The sequence below is a fragment of the Diadema antillarum genome, unplaced genomic scaffold (assembly GCF_040938485.1).
Source record: "Diadema antillarum isolate AM-2024a unplaced genomic scaffold, OU_Dant_1.0 scf00000169, whole genome shotgun sequence".
Taxonomy (NCBI): Eukaryota; Metazoa; Echinodermata; class Echinoidea; order Diadematoida; family Diadematidae; genus Diadema; species Diadema antillarum.
This window is the reverse complement of record NW_027271058.1, coordinates 167765-195535: the sequence shown is the minus strand read 5'-3', so window position 1 is coordinate 195535 and position 27771 is coordinate 167765. Positions and strand designations below refer to the sequence as shown.

The following is a 27771-nucleotide window of genomic DNA, read 5'->3' as shown; positions in this document are numbered from 1 at the left end:
AATTTAACCATCTGTTCCTTGTGTCATTCAAAATCTTCCCTGGAAGTTTCATTCAAATCCGTGGACAACTTTTTAAGTTATTTTGCACACAGACAAACAAACTAACAAACAAACAAACCAATAGTAATGAAAACATAACCTCCTCCCTTGGCGGAGGTAATAAATAAAGTTATACACATTTCATACATGTATCAAAATGCTCCAACTCTCAGGGCGAGATGTATGGCTGGTAGCAGGCTAACCAATGCCAACAGTATGGACTACTATCTACACATCAAGTGTGGAAATTAACCAAGTCCAGTAGTTTTTGTAATCATCCAAGACATAATTAGATTGTCCTTTTCCTCTTTATGACTGTTCCATTTATCCCAAGTGGGTTATTAAGATTCCTAGATGTCCTCACTGGTTTTGCACTGTACATGACTTCACAGTATTCTGCACTCTCACCTTTTAGCAATGAAGGAAACATGTTGAAGCATTTTTTTTTTTTAACATAACTGGTTGGTGAACAATATGTTGTTTTATTTTTCCATGCCACATGTCATTATGATTGAAGATCAGATATACAGAAGTACATAGAATGAATCAATTCTAACCTACTTGTCCCTATGATGGCTTGATATCGGAGCCTGTGTTAACCGCTCCAGCACATTTGGATCTGTGTCGGGTGCACTTTCAATTCGCTGGAATCACAAGTATCGAGGAACGGAGTATATGGAGATGGACAATTGGAATAATATAAAATAAAGGCATTACACAGTTCATAATACTTGAAGCACTTATCAACTTCTGAATAGTTCATCAATCTAACAAACTGCACTGGCATTGCCAAATTCGTTCAAAAGTGACAGCTAGAATAAATGGGAAACTTGCAAGAAGTTACATTAGTTACAGACAGCGTGCATTTCAAAACGATATACAGGTTTTTACACAAGTTTGTGCAAAAGCAGATACATGAAGTTTATTTCCTGGTTGCTGCATAGTGCTGCGTGCCTCGACAAGTAAAATAAGAATTTTTGCTTCTCTGTGAAATTGCACTCCACATTATCTAAAATACAGTTGTTACAGATACCTGCTAGGATATGTATTATCACAGCGACCACACTTATTCCTTCACTGATTGCACCTTTAAGTTACTTTGTCGCAACATACATCAGTTTGTACTCATAATAATACTCGGGTCTCGCAGCAAGAATCTCAGTTCCATGGCTACGTAAATTGACTACTTCTGATGTCACAGTCTAAAATGTGTTGTGTCAAAGGTAAATGTATGAGTGGTACTCATAATAATACTCGGGTCTCGCAGCAAGAATCTCAGTTCCATGGCTACGTAAATTGACTACTTCTGATGTCACAGTCTAAAATGTGTTGTGTCAAAGGTAAATGTATGAGTGGTGGTCATAAACAGGTAGCAGGCTTCCTTTGCTGATGCTTGGTATTCCACAGGACCTTTTTCCCCCCCTAAACAGAGAAAGTGAGAATTTTCTTTCTGTTTCGTGGGTGGAAGAAAACTATGAAGACAAGTGGAGCCTTTGTACACGTGACTTAAAAATTTACACAAGAAAGAAAACAATCTAAATGATCATTTCCAAATATGCTCTTACATTGCATTGTTTTAAAGCACATTTTTACAAATATACACACCGCATGACCCCAACTCTCTTCACAGAGTGACTTCACAAAGTGAAATTTCCATCACAAAAAGGAGTAATGCCTCTATCATCCTTTAAGAGGCATCCTTTGGGGAGAAGGCATAACAAAAATATGTCAAATGTGTCTCTTTGCATGACAAAATTCATCTTTCAGAATTAAAGAGAAGTGCACATACCAACTGTCCAACATGGTGCCACATACAGATTTTAGCTAAGTTCATACAATACATGAATGACATAGTACATACTTGTGCATTTCCATCTGTGAATTCTGCTAAAGTGGACTTGAAGACAAAGTAAAGGTGGTAGAAATGAATTTGGAAATGGATACACCTGCCATGCTTGACCTTGGGACTTAAACCAGTCCTAACACAGGGCAAAACAAACACACTCATTTCATCCTTGGCATGAAATCATGAGACAAATTGTAAGCTATGAAAAGAAAAAAACAAGCAGCTGGAATAAATGAAAAAGGTAAAGGTCCCTCCTGCATTTCATCTTCAACATATTAGAATCATATGATAATCCTACAGACCAACTGTCCATCATCCATATGGGCTACTGGGTATTTTAGATTTATTAATGATTATTGTTTCTGAACACCAGATTACACAGAGAAAGTGCGAGTAATTAGTTTTTACCAACATACACGTTGCAATATTCAATTTGCATTTTATTTGTGAAGAGACAATGCCCACGAACGGGAAGCAATGCACAATAGTTTCAACTTCATTTTACTCTTGTCAGATTCCATTTTCTAAACTGGATCTCCTGACAACCAATTAAATTTGCTTCAAGTGAGCTAAGATTACATGCCAATGTTTATAAAAATTATGGCATTGTTGTGGTTCTTGCTTGAGATGCCTGCTTTGCAAAACTGAATGTTAGAGACAAAAATGTTGCATATATGACACAGTACAAGAGAGTGAAAAACACAGAGGCTCAAACAGTTGAACACACATGTACTTGTATATGCCCAACACAAAGTAAAAGTAACAAAAGGCAAACACAGCTTATTCAGAGACTGTTCGGTCAGAAAAAAAAAAAATTAGATTTTGTGTTAGAGACTGGGAAATTGTCGAAGATCGATACCCAATTTTGTAAAAAGCGAAACATGAAGATGCAACCATCTGCACAATCTTCATGATTGAGAACACATTTTTACAAACAACTCATAAACATCAGACCTAATCCAACATTGTACTGAAATTCCGGGGGGCACAAAATCTAATGGGCCTTCCCGATATCAAATTTGTTAAACTATTTACCATCTGGTTACAGTTTTGCCATTGAAAATGAAATTTTGGCTGTCAAAAAAAGACATTGCAATGTGGCAATGGAAGTGAAGACTTTGATCCTATTTTGAGATCTTCACATTATCGTGAACACTGATGCGCATTTCATATCCATTCTATATATCATAATTCAATAAATAGAACACAAATACATCCAGGCACTACACCTACTGTGGATACCCTAACTTTAAAACTTTACAAACTGATGCCATTCTCTGCTATTTCGATCCTTGAGAACAGAACACCGTTGCTCTCGACAAGTACTCATAGAAACAATAAAAACAAACTAAATAAGCACACCTATATATCAGAAAAGCAATCACCAAGAAAGTGAGAGAAAAAACAAACACTGAGAATAAAACAAGAAGAAAAATATCTGATATACAGAGTACATGAGAAAGCATAAATGGAATGCATCATCATGAATAGACTCTTTATCTCTGTAAAATCAAAGTCAAAGAATTCTGAAATCATTGCCATTAGCCCAGAGTAATAACCTATACCTCCTTGTACTTCCCTTGCTTTTCTCATACAGACACGTTACACTAACAGCTACCTGCACCTGCGTGCAATGCTCAGCAGATGCTACTCCACATGACAGTTGTACATTTAAAACAAAGTCCTATGCTTGGTTGGCTTAATACTAAATCACTCTTTTCTTATACACAAAGTCACATACCATTAACTTCTTTTCAACTTCTGAGTTTACCAGCTCAGTGACCGGCAATACTGTGTATCTTGCAGTTGGCCTATAATGCAATAAAAGAGCAGAGTAAATTGTGTACTCTAGTACAGTGAGACTTTCAGTTGAGTTCTGAGAGAAGAGAGAGAAAAAAACAAAAGCTTCCTTCTTCCTATCAAAGTTACAGTACATACTCAAATGTACGGGTCCAACCTACACTTACAGCTTGTTTAATTAATACTAATGACAGACAAATACACGGTAATCTATGTGAAAAGAATCTACTGCCTTAGTAATCAAAGCATTTCCTCACAGGCCACACTACTTCTCATCTAGAATTAGGCATATGAATACAGAAGATATCAATTACCATAGTTAATTAGTTGGCTTTTAAAGAGACAAAAGGGATTGCCTGTAATAGAAAATTTGTAGAAGAAATCCTTGGCAGAATCGGCAAGACTTGTGAACTTCCTTTGATGCAACTAGTCACTCATATCTTATTTTCAATCTTAATCATCGTCAAAATCATAGCTTCGAACTGATTCTCAATTTTCCATGGGGGGTTTTGTGCTCACTCTATATGTACGCAAACTGCTCTTTACTTTTCACAAAATGCACCAGAGAAATGGCATACATAAGGACAATGATTCCTAGAAAATGTTCTCTTCAAAAACATCACATTATTACAAGACCACTCGACTACACCCACTTAGTACACATTTATTTACAGTAGTTTGAACTAGGCCCCAATATACGCAAGCTTATTCACAGCTTTTTGAGAATCGTCTTTAAGTAACCTACAAGGGAAACGCTGGGACTGTAACCTATACAGACTCCAATCCCATCACATACTGCGCCACATTTTGCGCACATTTGAAACTCTCTCTTTCAGAAATGTCCTGACAAGTCATAATCTCTTTATATCATCCTAGACAGGAAGGAAGGGGTGATAGACGCACAGGATGAGGCAAGGGGGGGGGAAGCGTGATGAGAGGAGAGAAAAACGACCTCATTACTCTGCGAAATTCTCAGTAAGTACATCTCATAGATACACATGTCGAGGGTTATTAAATAGCAACATGACCCTCGGTGGATAGCTCCAAGTGAAGGGAATAAGAGCTAAATGTGACAGCTTGCTGTGAGGGCTATGCTATTACTCAGCAGCTACAAAGTATGACGACAAAATCAGAAGGAGTCAAAGGGCGGGGACCAAGGGAATAGGGGGGTTACAGGGGCTCCTTTCTCCAAGCCCCGGAGGAAGGGAGAGGACTATCTGTCGGATGTGATGTCACAGGAACAGGAGTTAGCAGCAGCCCTGGCCGCCTTGCTGCCCTCTATCACCCGACGGCTGTGCAGGATTGACGGTTGAATGCTGTGGGCCGAGCTTAATTCCATTAGCCTACCAGGCAAAGTAAGCAAATACACGGGGTGAAGACAAAACAGAGAGATATGAAAACAAGGAGTAGAAATTATGCCGAATAATCCTTTGTGACATATTTGTAGGTGTAGCATCTACAGGCACGACCAAGAAATATGGAAATGCTGCATCTGCTAAGAACACATTTGCAAAGTTATTCATATAATTTTACGCACTGGCAAAACTTTATGACACTGGCCTAATTCACACATGATCTAAATATAGAAATATCGCTATGGTGACTGGTATGCCTCTGCCATAATGCATGGTTCTCCTAATAGGTCTATAGTACATCTTGACAACAAGTGATGACAGTTTAAAGGCATAATTTACCATTTACAGATGAAACAAAAAATCCAGCTTTAGCGCTTCAAAATAGCTCTAAGATGTGAGTTACGGATAGAAACAACCATTGTAAAAATGTTAATCAGTATAATCAATGTTAAGTATTGTTAAATGTACAAAATGTGAACAAAAGTTATGATAACATTGTTTCTAGAATAAACCGTCTACAGTTATGGTTTATTAAGAAAAATAATGATATCTTCTTTTAGGCTTTAATGCGAAATTTTTATATGGCAGGATGTTTTGTGATACAACTGACCTACACATATGCATCAAATGTGATGACTCGAATATTTCAAAAATCACTGCTCCCAATGGTAAACAATACCTTTAACATAATATTAATCAAAATGACAAGTTTGTCACAAATGTGTTGAATGTTCACTTTTCTTGAACTAGATTTAATTGGATGAATGGCTATACTGTCTACGAGAGCAGGTTTTGGGGATTTGAGGATCTTTACTTGACTTTTGACCCTTTTATAAGTTTATGCATTGAGTAATTTTAAGTATTTCAGTATTATAGTAAAATAATAGCATTTTAACCTGGCCTTTGACCCTTGACCTTTGACCCTATGGCCCTAGAATTCCCAGGAGAATTACTGTCAGGTAGAACATGCTTAAATACAAGATTTGTATGTACTAAGTTTCATGATGCTACCTTGAGTCACTTTCGAGATATGGAGGGAAGAAGTGAAATTTAGCACTTTCACTTTACCGTTGACCTTTTTGGCAAGAAACTTTGCAGAGAATCTTTGTTGGGTAATACAAGTATATATTAAGTTTCAAGAAAAATGCTGCAGGCATAGCATAAATATGAGGGGAAATAGTGAAATTTTGAGGAGTTGACCTTGACCTCTGGCCTCCTGACCTTTGACTCATGACCCCCAAATTCCCTAGATAATCACTGCCAGTTAGTACATGCATCAGTCCCATGAAGATACCCCAAACCATTTGCGAGATATGGAGAAAAAAGTGATATTTTAACATTTTTACTTGACCTTTGACATTTAAACCTCATGATCTGAAACTCTCTCTGGAAAATCTTCATTTGGTAATACATGTATACACTAAGTTTCAAGAAAATACTTTCAGGCATTGTATAGATATGGAGGAAATGGTGAAATTTTGAGCATTTGACCTTGACCTTTTGACCTTTGACCTTGAGCATGTGCACTCAAAAGTTGTGCCCACCCACTCATACATATACATGCCAAGTTTCATCAGGATACCTAAAACGTTTTTTTAGTTACGCTGTCAACAACGGACGAAAAGATGGATGGACGGACAGACAGACAACCCGAAAACATAATGCCTTCGACGACACTTCGTGGCAGAGGCATAAAAAGTAGAAATTTTCATATGTTTTTCCTAGGACAGTCAACATAGTATGGACCAGTCAATGAAAATAATATGACTGAGAATCAAATGTATTTGCTCTTTCATTGTTTGTTTGTTGTTTTTTTCCACAGAAAGGGAATGCAAGAATACTGATGTTAATATTACTTTGTAGATGGTTCATGTACGTACATACAAGTACTATGCATTAATCATATGTAAAAAAATATATATATGCCGTTTTGTGAACAATCAAGTAAACTGTGTACATGGTCATACAACCTGGTTAGACTTTACCTCATTGTTGATGTCAAAGACACCCTCTTGGATCTTCTGGTAGATCTCCTTGGCAGTGTTGATGAAGGCCTCTTCCACGTTGGCCGCAGTTTTGGCCGACGTCTCCATGAAGATCAGGCCGTGTTCCCTGGCAAAGGCTTCGCCCTCCTCCTTCTTCACGTCGCGCCTCGCTTCCAGGTCACTGCCAAGACAAAGCGTGTCAACGTAAAGGAGTTTGCACGCTCGCTGGCCCATAGCGTATCAAAGGCAGGGCTCGACACTAACGGTGGCCTGGTGGCCGGGGGCCACCAAAAATGAAAGTCGGGCCACCAAATTTCAAAAAAGGGCAAATTTGGTGGCCCGCCTCGGGCCACCATTTTTAAAAAAGTATGTCTGTAAATTCATAACTTTTTGCACTGGAAATGCCTAAGTGCATGCAGTGAGTTAATGTTTTTGATTGGGTTTTTTTCGGGCCACCATAGTTTTTCTCTAGGGCCACCAAAAATTTGAAATTGATGATTTTGGTGGCCCCATCGGGCCACACAAAAAAAAAGTTAGTGTGGAGCCCTGTCAAAGGTATTGACCAACTGCAGATGCATTTACATATGCTGGACTCTGTGTTTGCTCTTCAAAGGTCAGTATGTCAAGGAGTCAACTACTCTCTGCACTCCATCATTTTCTTCAATTAAATTTACGTGAAACGACCGACTCTTTCTTATGTGCGTGATTCTTCAGGATACCAGTACTCACTTTGCTAACTTTTATTTTAGCATTATTCAGATCTCCCATACACTGACGAGATGTTTTGATGTACCTTTCGTACTGAATATTTGACTGGCATTCCAAAAAAATTAAGAATTTACTGCATGTATGGCAAATTCAAGCATTGGGAGAGCCTCAATTGATGATTTCAAATGGGTAACTCTGAGAAATGATTGCATCATACACACGGAAGAAACACTGGCAACACTGAAGGTGGATACTGAGTAAACAACCATCCAACAGAAATTACAATACTTTATTTCTACCCACTGTATACATACAGCTGACTTTCATCAAGTGCTTTGGGTGCTATTACATGATCTGATAAAAAGAATTGCATAATGGTTCTGATACACGTCTTTCCAAATCTAGAGCTTGGGTAAAATAAGACCTATACAAATTATTGACGAGTCTGTTGAAAGCACATCATTCCAACTTCAGAGCTAACATGAGTACATATGTAGTTACAATTCACATGGACTGGCTGGAGAAGGATTACATTATCAAAAACCAATATATTCTCCTATGCATATTAAAGTAACAATGTGTACCTACCTTTGCTGCCTGGTATAATAAGACTTTTCATAGACCAAGCTGCTACGTGGTATAAATGCAGAGCACCTAAAGGTAGATTCTTACTCACCTCTTGTTACCAATCAGCATAATGACCATGTTTGAACTTGAATGTTGGCGCGCATCTTCTAGCCATGTTGTGAGATGGTTGAAGGTATCTCGCCTGTTGATCAAAAGACAATTCAGAAGTGATATTACAAACAATGTAATCACTGTTAAGATTATATCGTAAGTTCGGATATGCACTTTCATAGTAACGTACATGTATGGCCAGACAAGCCTTTACTGAACGCATGATTTCATGATATCATGTGAACTTGTTACCTCAACAATTGTCATTTTTATATGATGTTTTATCTGAGATATGAGAGCATAAGTGTGTTGTGTTTACAACATATGCAAGACAAAAGGGCTATTCAGAGTGTAAAGTTAGATTGCAAAGCATACAAAAAAGGCACCGACAAAAATTGTTCACTTGCGCAGGTCCCAATGTTGTGTGAAGCTTGAACACACAATACAACACCAGAGATATTCTGTGTCAATGCATGTGCATGGTGCTAAAAACCAACTTGCCTGCGGCAACTAAAACTCACCGATGGGAAAGTGATATCATATGAACAGGCACTTGCCAGTTGGGCAAGTGGGTGAATTATCTTTTGTAATGCCGTGTGGCTGCGTGTCGAGATGGCAAAGGTGGCATTTCGCGTCCAGAGCTCTCCAGATAAGTAAATCCTAAATGTATTCAATTTAAACTAAGATTTCACCTGACAGGTCTGCGAAGTAAATTTCCCTTTGCAGTAAAACACACTAAACAGCATATCACAGCATTTAAAACAATATTTGATACGTATCGACACTATGGGGAAATCTGTTAGCTCCCTGAATGTGTACCGCCCTCATATTCATAGGCATATGAGATCTACAAGGTCTACCTTTATCATGTTGCTTTGAACTAAAACAACAAAATCAGAGGAGTAGATCAGTGAAAATTTTGGAGAAAAATTGAAAACAAAACAAACATGTTATAAAAAATTTAAGAATCATAGAATTTTAGAGAGTAAGGCAAATTGACAACTCTTTGGATATCTGTCTAGGTTTAGATACAAATATTTGAGAAAAATGAAAATTACTGAAATCTTGTGTACAAAACAAACAGAGAGCTGGTCAATAGCATTTCATACAGAGCTGCCACTTGTGTCTGATTTTCCTCAATACTTCACTGATCTGCTTCTCTGATATGTCTGCTTTCATGCCAAGCGACACAATACTAGGTTGGACTTGCACTTTAAGAAAGACAAGAGACCCGCGGGTCTAGCGCTCACCTGAGTATCGCAAGTTCACCTTTCACGCAGTCACTAATCTAAATTATTCACAGCTCTACCAAAATTTGACCAGGCATTCTGAAGTAGAAGATGAAAATGTACAATAAGGGCCCAAATTTTTAAAGATTCCTTAATTTGGGGAATTGGGGGCCCCCTGGGGCCCTCTGGGTGGGGCATGGTGCCCATTTTGATAAATTGAGATCCTGACCCCCTAAGGATGCTACCTGCCAAGTTTGACAAAAATCTATCATGAGGTTTTCAGGAAGAAGATGACAATGTACGATTCAGGCCCCCATTTGGACCTTCCTAACCAACCCCCCCACCCCTGCCCCCAAGAGGGGCACCCCTGGATCTCCTATGAACAAACTCGAAACTACAGTCATTAATGTACTCACTCATAGTATTATCTTAGCTGTATAACTTCTGATTCTAGAGAAAATTTTTAACGATTCCTTCATTTGGGGGGTTTGGGCCCCCCTGGGGCCCCCTGGGTGGGACATGGTGCCCATTTTAACAAATTGAGATCCTAACCCCTTAGGGATGCTACCTGCCAAGTTTGGTGAAAATGGGTCGTGGGGTTCTAAAAAAGAAGATAAAAATGTATAATTTAGGCCCCATTAGGACCCCTCCTCACCTCCCTCCCCTGGGTCCCAAGGGGGGCACCCCTGATTCTGCCATGAACAAACTTGAAACTGCAGTCATCAATGTACTAACTCATAGTATTAACTTAGCTCCATCACTTCTGGTTCTAGAGAAGAAGATTTTTAAAGATTCCTTAATTTTGGGGGATTTGGGCCCCCTGGGGGTCCCCTGGGGGCCCCCTGGGTGGGGCATGGTGCCCATTTTAACAAATTGAGTTACTAACCCCCTAGGGATGCTACCTGCCAAGTTTGGTGAAAATGGGTCATGGGGTTCTCAAGAAGAAGATGAAAATGTACAATTTAGGCCCCATTAGAACCCCTCCCCACCCCCCTCCCCTGGGTCCCAAGGGGGGCATCCCTGATTCTGCCATGAACAAACTTGAAACTACAGTCATCAATGAACTAACTCATAGTATTAACTTAGCTCTATCACTTCTGGTTCTAGAGAAGAAGATTTTTAAAGATTCCTTAATTTTGGGGGGTTTGGGCCCCCCTGGGGGCCCCCTGGGTGGGTCATGGTGCCCATTTTAACAAATTGAGTTCCTAACCCCCTAGGGATGCTACCTGCCAAGTTTGATGAAAATCGGTCTTGGGGTTTTCAAGAAGAAGATGAAAATGTAAAAAGTTTACGCACGACGCACGACGGACGACGGACGACGGACGACGGACGACGGACGACGCACGACGCACGACGCACGACGCACGACGGACGCCGGACGAAGGGCGATCGCAATAGCTCACTTGAGCCTTTGGCTCAGGTGAGCTAATAAACCCACTCTAAGGATCCACAGGTGCACGAAAGCAGTGCTTTAGTTTTATGTATGTGCACTTCCCGTGTCCAATAATCCACATTCAAAAGAGAAGGGCATCTTTTCAAGTATCATATGACCAGAAGTTCAGCGACTCTTTCGTTACCTCTGAGAATTGCAATGCTGCAAGTAAAAGTGACAAATGACAAATCAAAGATCCTTTCAAGCGGACCGTTAACCACAAACCACCATGGCTCGTTACAGTTCATTTCATCATGATTTACTAGTCACTACTGATGCACAGTTGCTTTTCACAGAAGGCAACTTTCACACTTCATGACAGACTGAAAAGCACACACATGAAGATGGATCTCCTAGTAGGAAATAGTGTATAAGCTATGAAGTGCATTAGTATCCTTGAGCTGTAGGACGGGGCAACTAAATGAATGAGAAGGCTGGTGTTTGGAGTGACTGTTTTCCACATATCACTTTAACGCAAAGCATGTCAATGTACCAATGCTTTATTGCATAAATGGCGAATATACATCCTGACAGAGGCTATTTCTTGGTAATAGAAATGTCCTCTTGAAAGGCAAACAGTGTCTAACAGAATCAAATCGTACCTCACTGAGTATGTCAATATTGTATCATGGTCCGACCATGCCCTCTTAAAAGTGGTACTATGTAGTAGAATCATGAAATTGTACATATTTAATAGTTACACATACCTAAATTTCAAGCTATTGTTCAACAGAATAAAGAATGCATTAGATACAAGTAATTTGTGTAAGTTTGCTGTAAAATGATTCTTGAAATTACATATTTCATGCAATAACCTTATGCCCAAGAAGCCATCATAGGATTTTGCTAATTCGTTCAATAAATACATTCAACTATAATGCTTTATAGCCTTATGAAACAATATATTCAGCAAAAGAGGTATATATTCCGTTAAAACCTGTATTGTTTCTTTCTTTTAGTGAATGACATTTGTAGAAAAAAGAGCTATTGTATCTGACAGATGATACAAGTATCCAAATGTGAAGTGAGAAGCATACCCTCATAAGCAGGTTTTTAGTTGTTGTTTTGTATGTTTTTAATGTTCAGCATACCTCTGTACAACTGTACGTTTTGCAATCTAAACCATTTATCATCAACATTTGGGTGAGATTTGTTCAGTTCTGCAACTATACCAAACATCTGAAACATCCAACAGATCAACTGCAGACCAGTGTGTGGTTTTTCTAGCTTTGCATAAAGTTTTTTTGACAGTTTGCAGCGAGAATGCTAGATGCCGAAAAAATCTCAATATTTGTCACACGACTGCCACTCCCACATCCTGATGGCAAATGAAAACTGTGGAGCTTGCTGACCAAGCCATTGTCACAGTTACATGCAGCAGACTCTCAAGCTGATCGCGATCTGGGTGAAAACTTGTGCACCCAGCAGTGAGAACGGGCCTCACACCATCTTTAACCCGTTGAAGACTATTCCCCAGTATACTCGGGCAGGTGTCTATGGGAAATGCATGTTATAGCCAGATTAGCCCGTCCTCAACAGATTAATGACAACTTGAAAAGCCACATCCACCAGTAACACAAAACAGAAATAGCACCACATACACAGTACGGTTACGTTGTATCATGGAAGACATGTTTTGCTAATTTATAAATCAATGTGCCACATACCTGGTGATGTCATACACCAAGAGGGCCCCAGCAGCTCCTCGGTAATATGATCTTGTGATGGAACGGAATGACTCCTGCCCAGCCTGGCCACAGAATATTAAAGAGAAAATTGAAACATCTTCACTCTCTATGATATCAAATACTCAATTGTCTAATTAATGTTGCAAGATTCAACACATTTGTAGCAATGGCAATACAAATGCAGATAACAGTATGCTTTCATACAATCAATATCAAAATCTAATTTTTCAACTTCAATCATCAACATAAATCTTCTTTTAATGCTCCCTCCATGTATGTTTTGTTTAGTTCTTTTATTAAACAACCTTTTGTAATCCAACATTACAGATCTCTCCTTTCTTTAAGTTGTTTTGAGCACATTAAATGTGCATTGCTCCAGTAATCATGGACTGAATGAGAAATTCTATTGTATGAAATGCTTGAACCAATAAATCATTTCACATTTCTAAGTCATTTAAAGGTAGTATTAAATATAACAGAAACACAACACTGTTATTTAAAGTGATTACCATCTCATTCATGGTCACACCATAAGCCTCGTTATTCCTCTTTTACTCTTCCTTATGAGGGATGACCAGGCAGAAGAAGACTTGTTTAAATCTGTTTTTGTTTTAGAAACACATGGCAATGAAATATCTATGGCGTGGCTATGGTTTCTGTGATATGGTTACTGCGAGAAACTTTCATCTGCTTGTGCATTGCTTGCTCTTTACTTGCTCAAGATTGTGCTTGCTACTACTTCTAAATTACTGGGTCCACTGCATCGATAATACATGTAGTAGAGCATTGGCTACATGCATGCACATACAGTAGGCACAGACTAGCTGTGTTATCACAGATGAACCCATGGCAGTTGTGACAGGGTGAACACAGGGGCCAGCTATATACCGCCCTCCGTTACACCAATTGCGTCGAGTGATATAGCGTTAGAGAGAGCGTCAGCCCCACAAAAGATTGCACAAATTTTGTTCTTTTGTGTAGTCAGTAGCAATATTTTAAATGAAAAAGTATTTTATTGGTCATATAGCAAAAACAAAGTCCTACGTTTAACCCAGCAGTACCCTTTAAACTTCCATATAATGATCCCTTAAAAAACAACAACAACAAATGAATTGTGTACAGGAGCGCTTGATACATTGAATGATCTTCTAACTCCAAGGTACAGTCAAGGAAGCCACTTACCGTATCCCATATCTGCAGTTTAATTTGTTTGCCATCAATATTTATCATCCGTGCACCAAATTCGACACCTGCAGCGATGAGATACAAAAAAAAAAAAAAAAAAATGTATGTATACATATCATTGATCCAGTCATGTTTAATTTTTAAATTATCACTTCCAAACTGTGCTATGTGCCTTCTACACCATGTATAATATGGATTTTTTTTTTTTTTTTTTTTTTTTGGTCACAGCGATTAAATATTTGGAGTTACATGTACAAAGCACATATCAGCATTCCAATTTAATACATACAGTCAGCTGAATGGAGTTTTTTTATAGGTATAAATGCTTCTGTTCTAAAAGAGTACTTTCACTCAAACTTTCAGCTATATTTCAACCTCAAAAAGGCACAGTTCTAATGAAAGCAATGACTGGTAAAAGCTCTGCTACCACAGTACGAGGCAAGAATTACTGCCACGTCTGGGGAGAGAGGAAGGAAAAGTGAAAGTGGAAGTACTCAGCGGTAGTGCCGACATTTTAACCTCGCAGAAAAACATGGCTGAAACTGGTAGCATCCCTTCCAAGTTCAACTCACTTCCTCAATAAGGACAGAGGCATAATAATAATAGAATCTGGCATGACAGACATAAACCAGCACACCATAGGGGGACTTGGGCAAGTGGCACAGACAAGCACACAGGGACACAGAGTCTTACACGGACAGAGAAAGAAAAAATGTTCATGAGAATGGTATTTACAGATCTTATTTACTCAGGGCACATGACAGGGAGGTCGGCATCACAATGTAATCTTGTACAAGTACATATGATTCCTATAAAAGCACATTGTCTCTTTTCTTTTCAAGTTTAGATTCCTATAAATTGTATTTCATGGTATCTTTCCCTTTCATTTAAAATACAAAAACAAAAGCAAAAGCAAAGAAATGAAAAGGAGTTAAACAGGTTTGACACATTGTAAAGGGGTCTTCTTCTCGGCCCTTTTTATGCAACACCCATGTGGCTTGGTGAACCCCATGCTTGTAGTAAATGTGGAATGGAACTTCACTGTAATGTACCACGTGTACAGGGATGGACACTACATTATCATAAATCTTGTGGCAGATTTTTTTTAGATTAAGGCTCTTGTAAACTGCGTCATTTCAATGAGAATGGCTGTGAGCTAGTAATAGCTTTAGCATGTAATATCCATCTCTCAAATGTAATCTGGTTTAGTCACTTCATTCAACATGATGATAAGATCCTAATAAAGTGACTGTTAGTGTTCACATCTACAGAAATTAACACTGGCTTCACACCAGCAGAAATGTATCAAATTAAAAAATGGGCAACATACATTGTAGACACTTATTAAATGCCAAGCAAAGTTGTTCACACTATTATCATGTTTTGTTTCATTTGTTTGTTTGTTTATTTCTTGTGTTTTTTGTGCTTTTTGTTTGTTTGTTTTGTTTGTTTTGGGGGGTTTTTTTAGGGGGGGGGGAGAGGGGCTATACATTGTATGCATGTGAGAGATTACATGGTTACAAGGATATTTACTGATAAGATGAGTTAAAGGGATGGTACAGTATTAGTGGAGGCAAGGATTAGGCTTTTAACTTTTTGTGTGATACCAAGAAACTATGAAATAGTACAGAGCATACTAATCCAAGACACATTCAAAGTTTATTTGATGAAAATCAGTTTTGGAATGGCTGAGACATCCCAAAACCAAATAAAATAAAGCAAACATAATAAAAGGTGGGTCCCACCTTTTATTAGGATTGCGCTATTTTATGTATCTCGGCCATTTCAAAACCAATTTTCATCAAGTAAACATTGAATTCCTCTTGGAATTATATGCTTTTTCATATTTCATAAGTGGTTTCTCATTATCTCACCCAAAAATGTTAGAAACCTGTCAAAGTTAGGTCTCAACCAAAACTATACGATCCCTTTAAAGCCACATGGCATCCTGAGACCCATAACTTCTGATATCATGTCATTCCCTTCCGTGGGCAACACACACTGCACTTTTCTTTGCAATCACAGATCGAGCAGAATTAGGATGCATGAAACTTCCAACATATGAGGCCTTGTGAGTAATCTGAATCTGTCACAATTATTTCACTATAACATGCTCTGCCTTAAATCAAACTTGATTTTGCTGGACACACTATCTGGCCTGGTACAAGACATATTTAAGCTTTCCTTGTTTTTCATGCCCTAGCACAAACAGTTAACAAAATAAAGGAGACTCAACCTACCTATTGTGAGGTCATGGACAGGCTGGAATCGTTTGTCTGTGAACTGTAGGAGGAGGCAGGACTTACCGACGCCTGTGGAGTACGAGAAAAGAATGCACATTGCCATTAATTCACTCATTACCACATCCGGTCATCATCACCAGACAAAACCCCATACATATAAGAATGAAACCATATTCACACAAAAACATACACCATTTACAAGAGAGGTTTATATTATGTACTGAATACCACTTCCGGAGACTAATGGTTTTGGTCCTACCTACAGCATATTATATGCTGTTGATGGGACAGTGATTTACATCCTACAGCAAAGTGAGGTGTAACTATGACATATTCTGGATTTTCAGGAGTCTCTTCAGCCTATCAGTTTGTGAAGAGGAATACTTCCATCACTCCTGGTGTATACACACATGATGACACTTCTGCAAACTAGTAATCTCACAAGTAAACATTTCTGTCCTCCAGGGTGTGGGTGAGGTTAAGTGAGGAGTTCACCATCATTATTTTCTGTCACTTGAAATCAATATGGAATAGACACAGGCATAAACTCTCCAAAAACTGGTCATAATATACATGTACTATTATCGTTACTAAAACAATGCTCAATAACATGCAATTCAGCAACAAACTACAACGTCCCATTGAAATTTGTTTAAAATGGGACAGCTGTAGAAATCATTTTTTACACGAGGTCACTGCACCTGCTTTGTCAATTTATCATAGAATGCATGTCTGTGGATCATGTAATATGTGAGGGAAGTGGTAACAAAGTCATACTGATGTAAAAATCAAATCATATCAACATTTGGGTCTAGGGCAATTACCCCCTGGGCAATTACACCGGACCCTTCCCCTGACTTAACCCTAATCCTGAACCTAATCCTAACCCTAATCTTTGCTCTAACCTAATCACTAACCAGTATTTAGCCGGGGAAGGGGGGGGGGGGGGGATTACTGCCCTGCAATACACAATATTTTGTTTACTAGACCTTCTCTACATTGATTTATACTATGACTATGCACATATCAACAGTCAGTAATCAAACACACAAAGTTCAACTACATTGTACAAAAACCTCCATTTTATGGTCTGATGAAGACTAATATGTTAGTACCCTCCCTGCATACCTTACTTTTCGTCTCCCCAATGATGTCACACGCTTGAAGGTGAGAGTAATGTAATTAACATCTGCCAAGGTGAAACATATTCACCTTTTTCTATCCTTTGATTATCATATAACAAGGAAGATCGTCTGGAAAGAAGGTAATTATGTGAAAGTATCCTCCTTCGAAGGAAAGGAAATATATCAACATGTTCATAAATTCTAAATAATAATAATAATAATGATAATAATAATAATAATAATAATAATAATAATAATAATAATAATAATAATAATAATAATAGTAATGATAATAATAATAATAATAATAATAATAATAATAATAATAATAATAATGATAATAATAACAATAATAATAATAACAACAATAACAATAATAATAATAATAACAATAATAATGATGATAATAATAATAACAATAATGTCTTATTTACCCAGGGTAGCCTCTTCAGTGTTACCACTGCTCTACCAGAGGGCCCTGCAATTATCATTACCCTAGTGTTGCCAGGTACCCATTTATACACCTGGGTTGAGAGGGACATGATGGGTAAAAGCATCTTGTCCAAGGACGTAAGCACTGGGCGGGATTCGAACTCGGGTCCTCCGATCGGGAGTCGGGAGTCTTATCCACTATGCCACAGTGCCCCCACTAAATGAAATCATTCCATGGACTACTTCTCTTAAAGGGATGGTATATAGTATTGATGGAGATGAGGATTGGGCTTTTAACCTGTTGAGGACAAGTCTCGAGTATACTCGGGTAAGTGTCCATATGAGAAATGCATGCTGTAGCAAAATCAGGCCGTTCTCAACAGGTTAACTTTTTGTGAGATACCAAGAAACCACTCATGAAATAATACAGAGCATACCATTCCAAGAGGAATTCAAAGTTTAGTAGTAGTTAGTTTAGTAGTTCCAAGAGGGATTCAACATTTGATGAAAATTGGTTAGGAATGGCCAAGACATTCAAAAACAAAGTAAAACAAAGCGATCCTAATAAAAGGTGGGTCCCACCTTTATTAGGATTGCTCTGTTTTGAATATCTCAGTCATTTCAAAACCAATTTTCATCAAACAAATGTTGAATCCCTCTTGGAACTACTATGCTCTTTCATATTTCAGAAGAGGTTTTCCATCTCACCAAAAAATGTTAGAGGTCTAAAGTTAGGTCTCAAAAATACAAAACTATACAATCTCTTTAATATCCGCTATAACGCCTACTCTCTTGCTGCCAGTAACTTCAACTGTACCTTCACAAAAAAACCCTAGAGTAAATCCAAAAATGAGATTTATTACTCTATATGGCAGTACTACAAATTTTGCTGATATGGCCACAAAGAGAGAAAGAGAGACATAAAGATAAAAAGATTTTTTTTTTAAAAAAACCTACTTGCTTCTTTCTCTCCACTATACTCTGAGACAGTACAGTACACGCCATATATTCAGCGAGTCTAATTTTCGCACATCGGTACTTCTTTAATGACAATTTTGCGAGTGATTAAATTTGCAAACATCTTGTGGAGTCCAGTAATGAACGGAGAAATGTACATGTATGCATGCACGTCAAATTCATGTCAGGATCAGGGTTAATATTTTCGCTTGCTTTTAAATTCGCGGATGGCATATGACTTGCAAAATTCGCGAAAATAAAAACCTCGCAAAATATTCGGAATATATAGTACATACATGTAATTCATCTTCTGTAACCCTTCCATAGAGCAGTTGGCTGTGTTGCAAAATTGCCTAAAATCAATGAAATACTTGTACTGGATTTCCCAATTACAGCTAAGCATTCTGTCTGTTCTGCAGAAAGGATTTGCTGTGCACAGATTTAACAAGTTCAAACAGTCTGGTAATGATATCATTACCAACACATTATTACCAAAACAACAATATCTGATCATGTAAAACTAATACTCTTCTCCTGAGCTAGCCAACTCTCATCTTAAACCTTACTCATTTGTATGTGAATTTCAGTTTTTTTTTCATTATTTTCATTGTATCTACTGAATTTATATGAATTAGTTGTGTGCTCTAATCTACGCACTTTCTGTACTCTGTGGCTTTCATTTCCTTACATCACTTTACTTATCATACAGCGCTTTTGAACCAATTGTAATTTGTGTTTTGCACTTTAATTTCAATGTCAATATCATAATTACATGTACCCAGTAAACAACTCTTGCAGGCATTACATACACTGTACAGAAAGAAACAGATTTTCGAGATGGAAAAATTGGTGCAAACTTGTTGACAATCATGCATCAATTAATGCTTGCACCATCTAATAATTTTCATGATTATTCCTTATCATCAAACCATTTCTATTAGTTGAAAGCCAAAGTTTGAATCTGCAATTTACATTTTACAATAGCAAGTAGCAGAATTGAATATTATGCAGCACTTCGACATTACGATGAAACAGGAGTGAATTTTGTGATAAAAAAGAGCCCTTCTCAACATGACTATCATCAAAGGGTGAGGCCAACTCTTCATTAGTGATACATGCCAATTACAGCAACACTGACAGCACCTGAACGAGATATGTAGCTAATGTACACTAAAACATGGTGCAGAGCATGCATCCATCCATCCACCACCCGTAGATGGGCGTATAATGCACCCAGCAGGTGCATCGATGATGTAAAAGACTGCAGGAAGGGGCCGCGGACAGATGGCTGAAAGGAAACCTTCACTAATGTGGGCAGAATTTCCCTATTACATGACAAAGGCAGAGACAAGTACGTGATATCTGATTCCACCATGCCATTTCTGTGTTGGGGGGGGGGGGGGGAAGGGGGGGGGGGGGGGGGGTCGGGATCCCTTGTATGACACTGCCGTAGCAAGCAATCATGCATTCACAACACACATCATGGCAAAGGGCACTACTACTACGCCAGATGTTACGATAAAGTGTCACCCGACTGACCTGGGGCTGCTTTCCTGCAGAAATGCACATCACCTCTAAACCATCATTAATCTACTATACATGTACTCTCATTTTCCACAGACAAAAGCTACTTCTCCAAGGTCATTTTTACAGAGATGTATTGTAAATGTGGTCAGCAACCCCTCTAAAAGGACAAAAGACAACTCAGCTTTAACCATAAAATACAGCAAAATCCCCCACCAACCACAAAATGAAAGAGAAATGGAAGACATGAAAATCACTCAGTAGACACTTGGCATAATTAACATGCACTCGCAAACTAGTAGAAAACACACAAACACAAACACATACACATGTACATTCATGTACACATATTGTAGGTGACATCGTTATTACCGGTACTGCAGTAAAATTGGGTGTACTTTTTGTTACTATCGCTTCTAATAGGTCATAATACATGGGACAAAGTACATGTAATTGTTAAGGTCAATTCAAAGTGAAAATGAAATGCAGGACAGGAAAGGAAAAAAGAAATATAAAATTATGAAGAATGTTACATAACTCACTCATCGCACGGAGGTGGTCCCTGCTCATACAACACGTTACATAGAAGAATTGTGATAAAACATGATACACAAACAGAAGGTATCTCATTTCCTGACTACTTAATATGTTAATATGCTGGTTTTGTTAATGTTATTGTGTTTTCTAGTTTTCTAGTCTTTACTTCTAGTCTTTTTGTATGAATAGCACAAGTGCACTTAGAAATGCCAGTATGAAGCGCCATGTAAATGCAATTATTATTATTATAATTATTATTACTTATGAGAAGAGAGACAGAGATTTCTAAGGGAAAACATGGATCATTGAAAATCAAGTCGGTGCATGCCAGTGATACGTCCAAATCAAATAGTCAAAGATCAGGCACAAGGATGGGGAAAGTGGGGGCGGGGGTGGAGAAAGACAGTACAAGAAGAACCTAAAGTGAATACACATACACACACACACACACACACACACACACACACACACACACACACACACACACACACAAAGAGATTAACATCTAGCAAAGGAAATCCAGTTCTGTTCCTCCATTAAATCAGGGATGCCAACCTTGTGAACAGCACTGAATCATTTTGAGGCCTGAAAGAATGCATATCTAGTAGAAATGTTTACCTTTTCTGCAAGTGCAATAGATATGTGTAGTTAATAAATTTGTGAATGACAGTATTTTGGCCAAAAGCCTCTGTATTTCTGGCTAAAAAAAAAAGAAAAAAAAAAGAAGAAAGCAGTACTAAGTACTGCAAAAAAAAAAGTAACAGGTGGCATCTCTGTTACATGTTATGTTATGACCTCAGTGCTACAAGCCCACTAACCTCCTTTTCATTTAAGGTTTGAAATGCCATTGCAGGTATTGTACGGTGTAGGTGAGTATTATGCATGGGTATTTGCTTGCTAAAAGCAAGAGGCCCTTGCCTAGTAACCCATTTAGGCAAGTGATTATTTATTCATTTATTCATCTATCTATTAATCTACTTATCTATCAATCTATCTATTCATCTATCTATCTATCTACCTCTCTGTCTATCTACCTATCTACCTATCTATCTATCTACCTCTCTGTCTATCTACCTATCTATCTATTTATCAGTCTATCTATCTATCTATCTATCTACCTACCTCTCTGTCTATCTACCTATCTACCTATCTACCTATCTATCTACCTGTCTATCTACCTACCTATCTATCTATCTACCTCTCTGTCTATCTACCTATCTGTCTGTCTACCTATCTATTTATCTATCTATCTGTCTATCTATCTATCTATCTATCTATCTATCTATTGATTTTGCATGGATCTCACCCACAATCAGCCTCTACTGCTTGTATGACATTGTTACATAATTTCCCCCACAAACTACTAGTACTCCTTTAGAAAACATTTATAAACCTGCTCCCTTCATTCACTTAAGCTGTTTGAAGATAAAATACAGTGAGTGTTATTCTCCTTTCGTAAGTATTCTAAAATCCTAAAGCCTAGAATTTAAAAAAAAGGAGGGAAAAATGACCTTGAGAAAAAAGCTCAATGCATGAATAATGACAGCATATTATGGTCATCAAATATAAATAAATACAAAGAGGTAGACGCAAATACAAATGAAAAATTGCATAAAAACCTTACTACAGTATTCACTATCTCTTTCTTTTCTGCATTCTGTATCAAGTTAAGACATGCACCAGATACTTAGTAACCGTAGACACTAAATGCTTCATCTTCTTGGATGTTTCTGGCGCTACTGATTATTTCATCACACAACCATTGTTTCCTCTGGTATAAATTTTTCTCTGCAGTATGACTTGTGGCATGGTAAAGATGTTTCTTTTTGTATTACAGTAAGGTATTTCTTGGGCTGACCAACCTTGGGCAAGCTCTGAGATTGACAGGGACAAAAATAATACACAGAAATTGAAAGCTGTTACACGCAGGCTACCAGCGCATCTCAAGTTTAAGTTTGTGGAAGTGGTTTACCCCTCCTTGTTTTCTCAATTAGTACCCTCACTGATAGTGATACCTCACCAACATCAAATCATGTATGATCCCATTATACTGCAATGCTACTTGTTAGCTAGTATTTTGACTGACAGTGCATATAGGATGCGATTCATATACCATGTCTATTACATACTGTAGTTGATGATAACTGCAATGTACAGTAGGCATCTTTTCTTTCAAATTCTAAAGACCTGCATGCATTTCTTCTTGTAACTTACTTCACTTCATTTGACACATGGTGTGAATTGGTGGTACTGCACCACTTTTCAGTAGAATGGCTTTTTCTTTTAATGTCAAGTGGCAGGGTCTTGCTACAGGTAAAAGATACAAGTCAATTGTAGTTCTCAGAAGAGCTAACTATTCATCTTCCACTATTTGGAATTTGCTTGCAACATACCAAAGGGTCTGCCAAGAATCTTGCCTGTTTTCTTGACCAATGAAATTTGCCAGGATAATGAGTTGTTCTGGAGTATTTTGTGATCAAAAGGTACGGTGTCTCTTACACAAGTAGCCAATATTTCTGCATCATCTCTTTACAACAACCAATATATCTGTATCTGGAACTTGTTCAATTTCTCAATCACAACCACATCAGAATATTTTAATTCTCATGGATGCCTCAGCTGTCATTACCATGAAGGATTGTAGAATTCAAGTGAGAATAAATTGTTTTCACAAGCATGCATCTGTAAATTGGCATGACTGAAGCCCATAATACAATCTAGGGGGAAAAAATGGAAAAGTAGAATCTCCCCCCCCCCCCTCATTTCCACACAACCAACGTCACATGAACTCATGCTAGAGGTCAGAAAAATCCCAAATGTTATTCAGCAGAAATTTGAATATCAATGCACGGCTCCACTGAAAGATACTACAGACTGTATGCACTGCATGAAGTGGTCAGCAACGCCCTGCAAGAATTGATGTTTACTTCGAACACGATTCTGTTGTTTCCAAGTAGCACTCCACATCTGTAAGTGTGCATGCTACGCTTCTTTTTCACCAATAAACTACCTGGTAATGAGCTTGGTGTCATGAAGTTTGCTGCTTCTGATTTGCCATGTCATATGCTCATAACGAGGACTGTATTGAATCCCAGCATGAGTTAGGCTCCAAGGTGCAATATTTTGATCAGATTTTATCACAGCCATATCAAGATACATGCATAACTATAAAGGGAGACGGTCGTCAGATATTATAATTCTTCAACAGAACTGATCTTAATTCACTGCTCATAGCGGTACACATGGAAATCATGCCTAGTGCAGGACTGCTCGTCGGCTAATATGCTCACTGAAGCATACATTCATCAGTAACAGTCTAACTCCAGTTGAGTGTGATTCTTTGGTTTCATGGGTGCTGCGTTACAGGGATTATGAACTCAACGCAACTATACACAATCATTCACATGGTTGTCGCCATGGACCAAGTTGCAGGATACAGCTATAAATACACATGTATACTGTACATCCACACACACAGAGAAACTGGATATTGCTGTATTAGCCACATCAACACGCCATATACTGTACTACCACAGAGTACACCACCACCTTGCCAAGAGATGAAATAACCTCATTCATCAGACTTTCTAGACAACTTTATTTTCCTACAATATTTTCCTTCTCACCTCATTCATATCATGTTTGCTTTATAAGTTAGAGCTTGAGTCAATTAGTAAAGTTACAATTGATCGGGGGACTTCTGATTGATTAGGATCAATCACAATGCTCTGTTGGAATGTGGCATCCGGACTTTGGCTACTGGCATGCCACTAACTGCTGAGCCTTCGCAGATGGTTGGCTGGCTGCATGCTGGCTGTCAATCGTGGAATCTGAATACACCAACCCCAAGGCCTTTGGTCAGGGAGTAAGATCTTCTTAGAGAAAACTTGCACTTAAAACAAATGGGCATTTGTGACAAGACCGAAAAAAATGCAAGGAGAAAAGAAAAAAGTTAATTTAGAATGATTCCAGTAATTTGAAACCATTTAAAGAAAATAAGGTAGCGGTAGTCAAGAATGTAAGAAAATAATTTGTTATTTTCATCGTAGTTAATTCACATCTCATTGCATGTTAATGCATGACAAACTGCATGCAGCCAGCCCCCAGAGTCATTCGTGTGATGCAGTGTTCAGCAACACTGGCCATGGCTACCACCATACGCCTATGGCTGGAAGACGTTATATAATAATGCATGTGGCTGCATAAACTGCCCTTTTATTTAACCCTTGGCTTTAATTGTGGTGTAGTCTAGACCTAGATAGAATCAAGACAAACTTTTCGAGTTTTGGCACGTAGATCTTAATTTCTGTCTAGAGCTAGGGTACCGTATACTGCGACTGGAATTAGTTCTATACTAACCGCACTGGCGACACCAACACATTCGTGTTATCTAGTGTCATGGGATTAATCTTTACCCTGAAAAGAGTATGGTTGGACCTACATGTACTACTCGTTGACTGCTTTTTTATCAAATTCCTTGTACCTTAGAATATATTCATCACTTTCACCTTTTCCTTTCACCAGGGCAGAAAATATATCAGATTTATACTGCAGCCTCAGATTGTTGATCAGTATTGGACGAGCGGAATTCTCGGCGACAAAAGTGACATTTTTAACTGTACGCCATTGCAAGCTCATAATTTTAATTCACCGCCTGTTCCCCATTGATAAAGCACATAAATCTTGTAAAAGCAATTATCGATACATCCTATCAACTGAGGATTTTCTTCTATTCTTTTTCTTCCAATTTCCTCGAGATATTTAACAGTATGTATTGTCATTATTTCTCTTGATTTGTATGTTTTAGTACTTCAGCGTATTGCGCCCCGTCCCACACATACTTTTTATATTATACACAACAAAGCCATTGCGCGAAGCTGGTCAATCTAAAAATAGGTGGTTGATGACTATAATATAGTCAGTGCTATACAGAATCTAGTTTAGGTATAACCGGACAGTATGGTAATTCCGGGTGTGCACATTTTCCGTACTGCTACAAATGACATTCAATACGTGCGGGACTTCGTAGATTAGCCTCACAGAGCGTTGTATGGACCAAAATCGCTAAAAATATGACATAATTAATACGTAACGATATGAAATTCACATTTCACCCCAGATTTCGAAGATGTCATTTTATCACAAGGTGTTATCACATGAACTGTTTGAAATGTTCAAGTGAGACATTTTACTGTAAAATATGAAATTGGAGCCTCATTTGCCGATTTTTTCTTTGACGTCTGCTCAGTAAGAATGTCTACGGTGAATCATAGCTATTCATGGGTATACTATGAATTGTGATTCTGGTGCAAGGGCAAGATGCAAAAGACGTTGATTATTCCATTATGAATATCGTGTCAGGAATTATAATGTGATTTTACATCGCGTTAATAAAAGACAACTTTTTGGAGAGGGGTATTCATGTAACAGTTAGAACTATTTGAAGTCTATTTACCAAAAATTTGAGTGGATAATTTTGCCAAATTCATAATTTTCAGGACCTTGTGAAAATCTGGTGTTATTTTTGGCCAAAATTTCATCCTCTGCTGAGTACAGAATTCAGACTCATCACATCAGAGTAACGAAAAAAAGCATCCGGTGATACGAATCGATCCACTCTCCTATTCCTAACTAGCCGAGTCTGAGACTCTGACTGACTGAGCTGAGACACCATCCATCCACAACTCAGTTCGGGAAACCCACTCACAAGGGGGGCCCCTCCTTATAAGTAACCCGTCCCCCTTATAAGTAACCCCGTCCCCCTTATAAGTAACCCCCGGGGCACCCCTTATAAGGAGTCTCCACGCTTTTTTGCAATGCAACGCGAAAATGAAAGGACTGCGGCAATTCGCTTGATTATGTCCATAAAGCTTCACAAGTTTCCTAGTTACTCACGAAATTTGAGCAAAATCGGTTTGAGGCATCATATCTAAAATCATGGATTTAAATGCGATGTCAAACGACCCATGCGAATGCTGAAATGCGAGCGATTACTGGCGTGAGTGTCGCCAGGCGCGGCGGCGCGGCAATGCTTGAGTGCAGACGTGGCGACTGAGTACATGTACTGAGTCGCCACGTCTGCACTCAAGCATTGCCGCGCCGCCGCGCCTGGCGACACTCACGCCAGTAATCGCTCGCATTTCAGCATCCGCATGGGTCGTTTGACATCGCATTTAAATCCATGATTTTAGATATGATGCCTCAAACCGATTTTGCTCAAATTTCGTGAGTAACTAGGAAACTTGTGAAGCTTTATGGACATAATCAAGCGAATTGCCGCAGTCCTTTCATTTTCGCGTTGCATTGCAAAAAAGCGTGGAGACTCCTTATAAGGGGTGCCCCGGGGGTTACTTATAAGGGGGACGGGGTTACTTATAAGGGGGACGGGTTACTTATAAGGAGGGGCCCCCCTTGTGAGTGGGTTTCCCGAACTGAACTCCAGCATCATTATCAGAATCACGGTAAGATGACTAGCGCCTAACATTATATGTCTATTCCTTGATCAAAAGTGGGATGTGGTCCAGTCTGCCTGAAGTATATAATTTTACCTTCAGGTTGTACTAATCTTGGTGACATAGAGCTCTACGACTACGTGGTTACTTGTAGTGTTGTACAGTCACATGCACATATTGGCATGTTTACATGAAGGCAATGTTCCCATACACGTAACGTTGTACTTATACAGCAATAGACAGCTTAGGTTTTTCCCCATGCATTTCTACACGCAAAACCCATCCGTACATGATTCCATAGTGTGGACGTAGCTAGTGAGATACCGACTGCAACACTCAACAACGCACATACGCAACTTACAACCACTTACACTAAGTCTAATCAAAAGAAAAAGAAAAGGTCGATTATTCTCACCTGTATCTCCTATAATAATGTACTTGAATAAATATGCATACGACATTTTGATGTGAAAATCGTATAATTCTGTTCACGTTTCAGGCTGTGTCCATCCACCTTACTTATGACGTCATCACTTGGTTAAACGTGAGGATAGTGC

The 27771-nt window shown here is 38.5% G+C and overlaps 1 protein-coding gene across 1 annotated transcript; it reads right to left on the bottom strand.

Moving 5' to 3' along the window:
- Positions 1 to 1810: 1810 nt before the first annotated feature.
- LOC139722670 (ras-related protein Rab-2A) lies at positions 1811 to 27751 on the bottom strand. Its single transcript, XM_071633963.1, has 7 exons — positions 27630 to 27751; positions 16186 to 16257; positions 13943 to 14010; positions 12740 to 12822; positions 8410 to 8502; positions 7026 to 7206; positions 1811 to 5028 (listed from the first exon to the last, which is right to left on the bottom strand). Exons 1-7 carry the CDS (start codon positions 27673 to 27675, stop codon positions 4933 to 4935), a joined length of 639 nt encoding a protein of 212 aa, XP_071490064.1. The 5' UTR covers positions 27676 to 27751; the 3' UTR covers positions 1811 to 4932.
- Positions 27752 to 27771: the final 20 nt, after the last annotated feature.

Excerpts from the sequence above, each read along its gene's own strand:
- LOC139722670 (XM_071633963.1), bottom strand. The coding sequence starts at position 27,675 with ATGTCGTATGCATATTTATTCAAGTACATTATTATAGGAGATACAG. Across the intron at positions 7,207-8,409 it reads ATGCTGATTGGTAACAAGAG|TGACCTGGAAGCGAGGCGCG; the intron begins GTGAGTAAGAAT and ends TTGTCTTGGCAG. Across the intron at positions 5,029-7,025 it reads TCTTTGACATCAACAATGAG|GCTAATGGAATTAAGCTCGG; the intron begins GTAAAGTCTAAC and ends TTTGCCTGGTAG.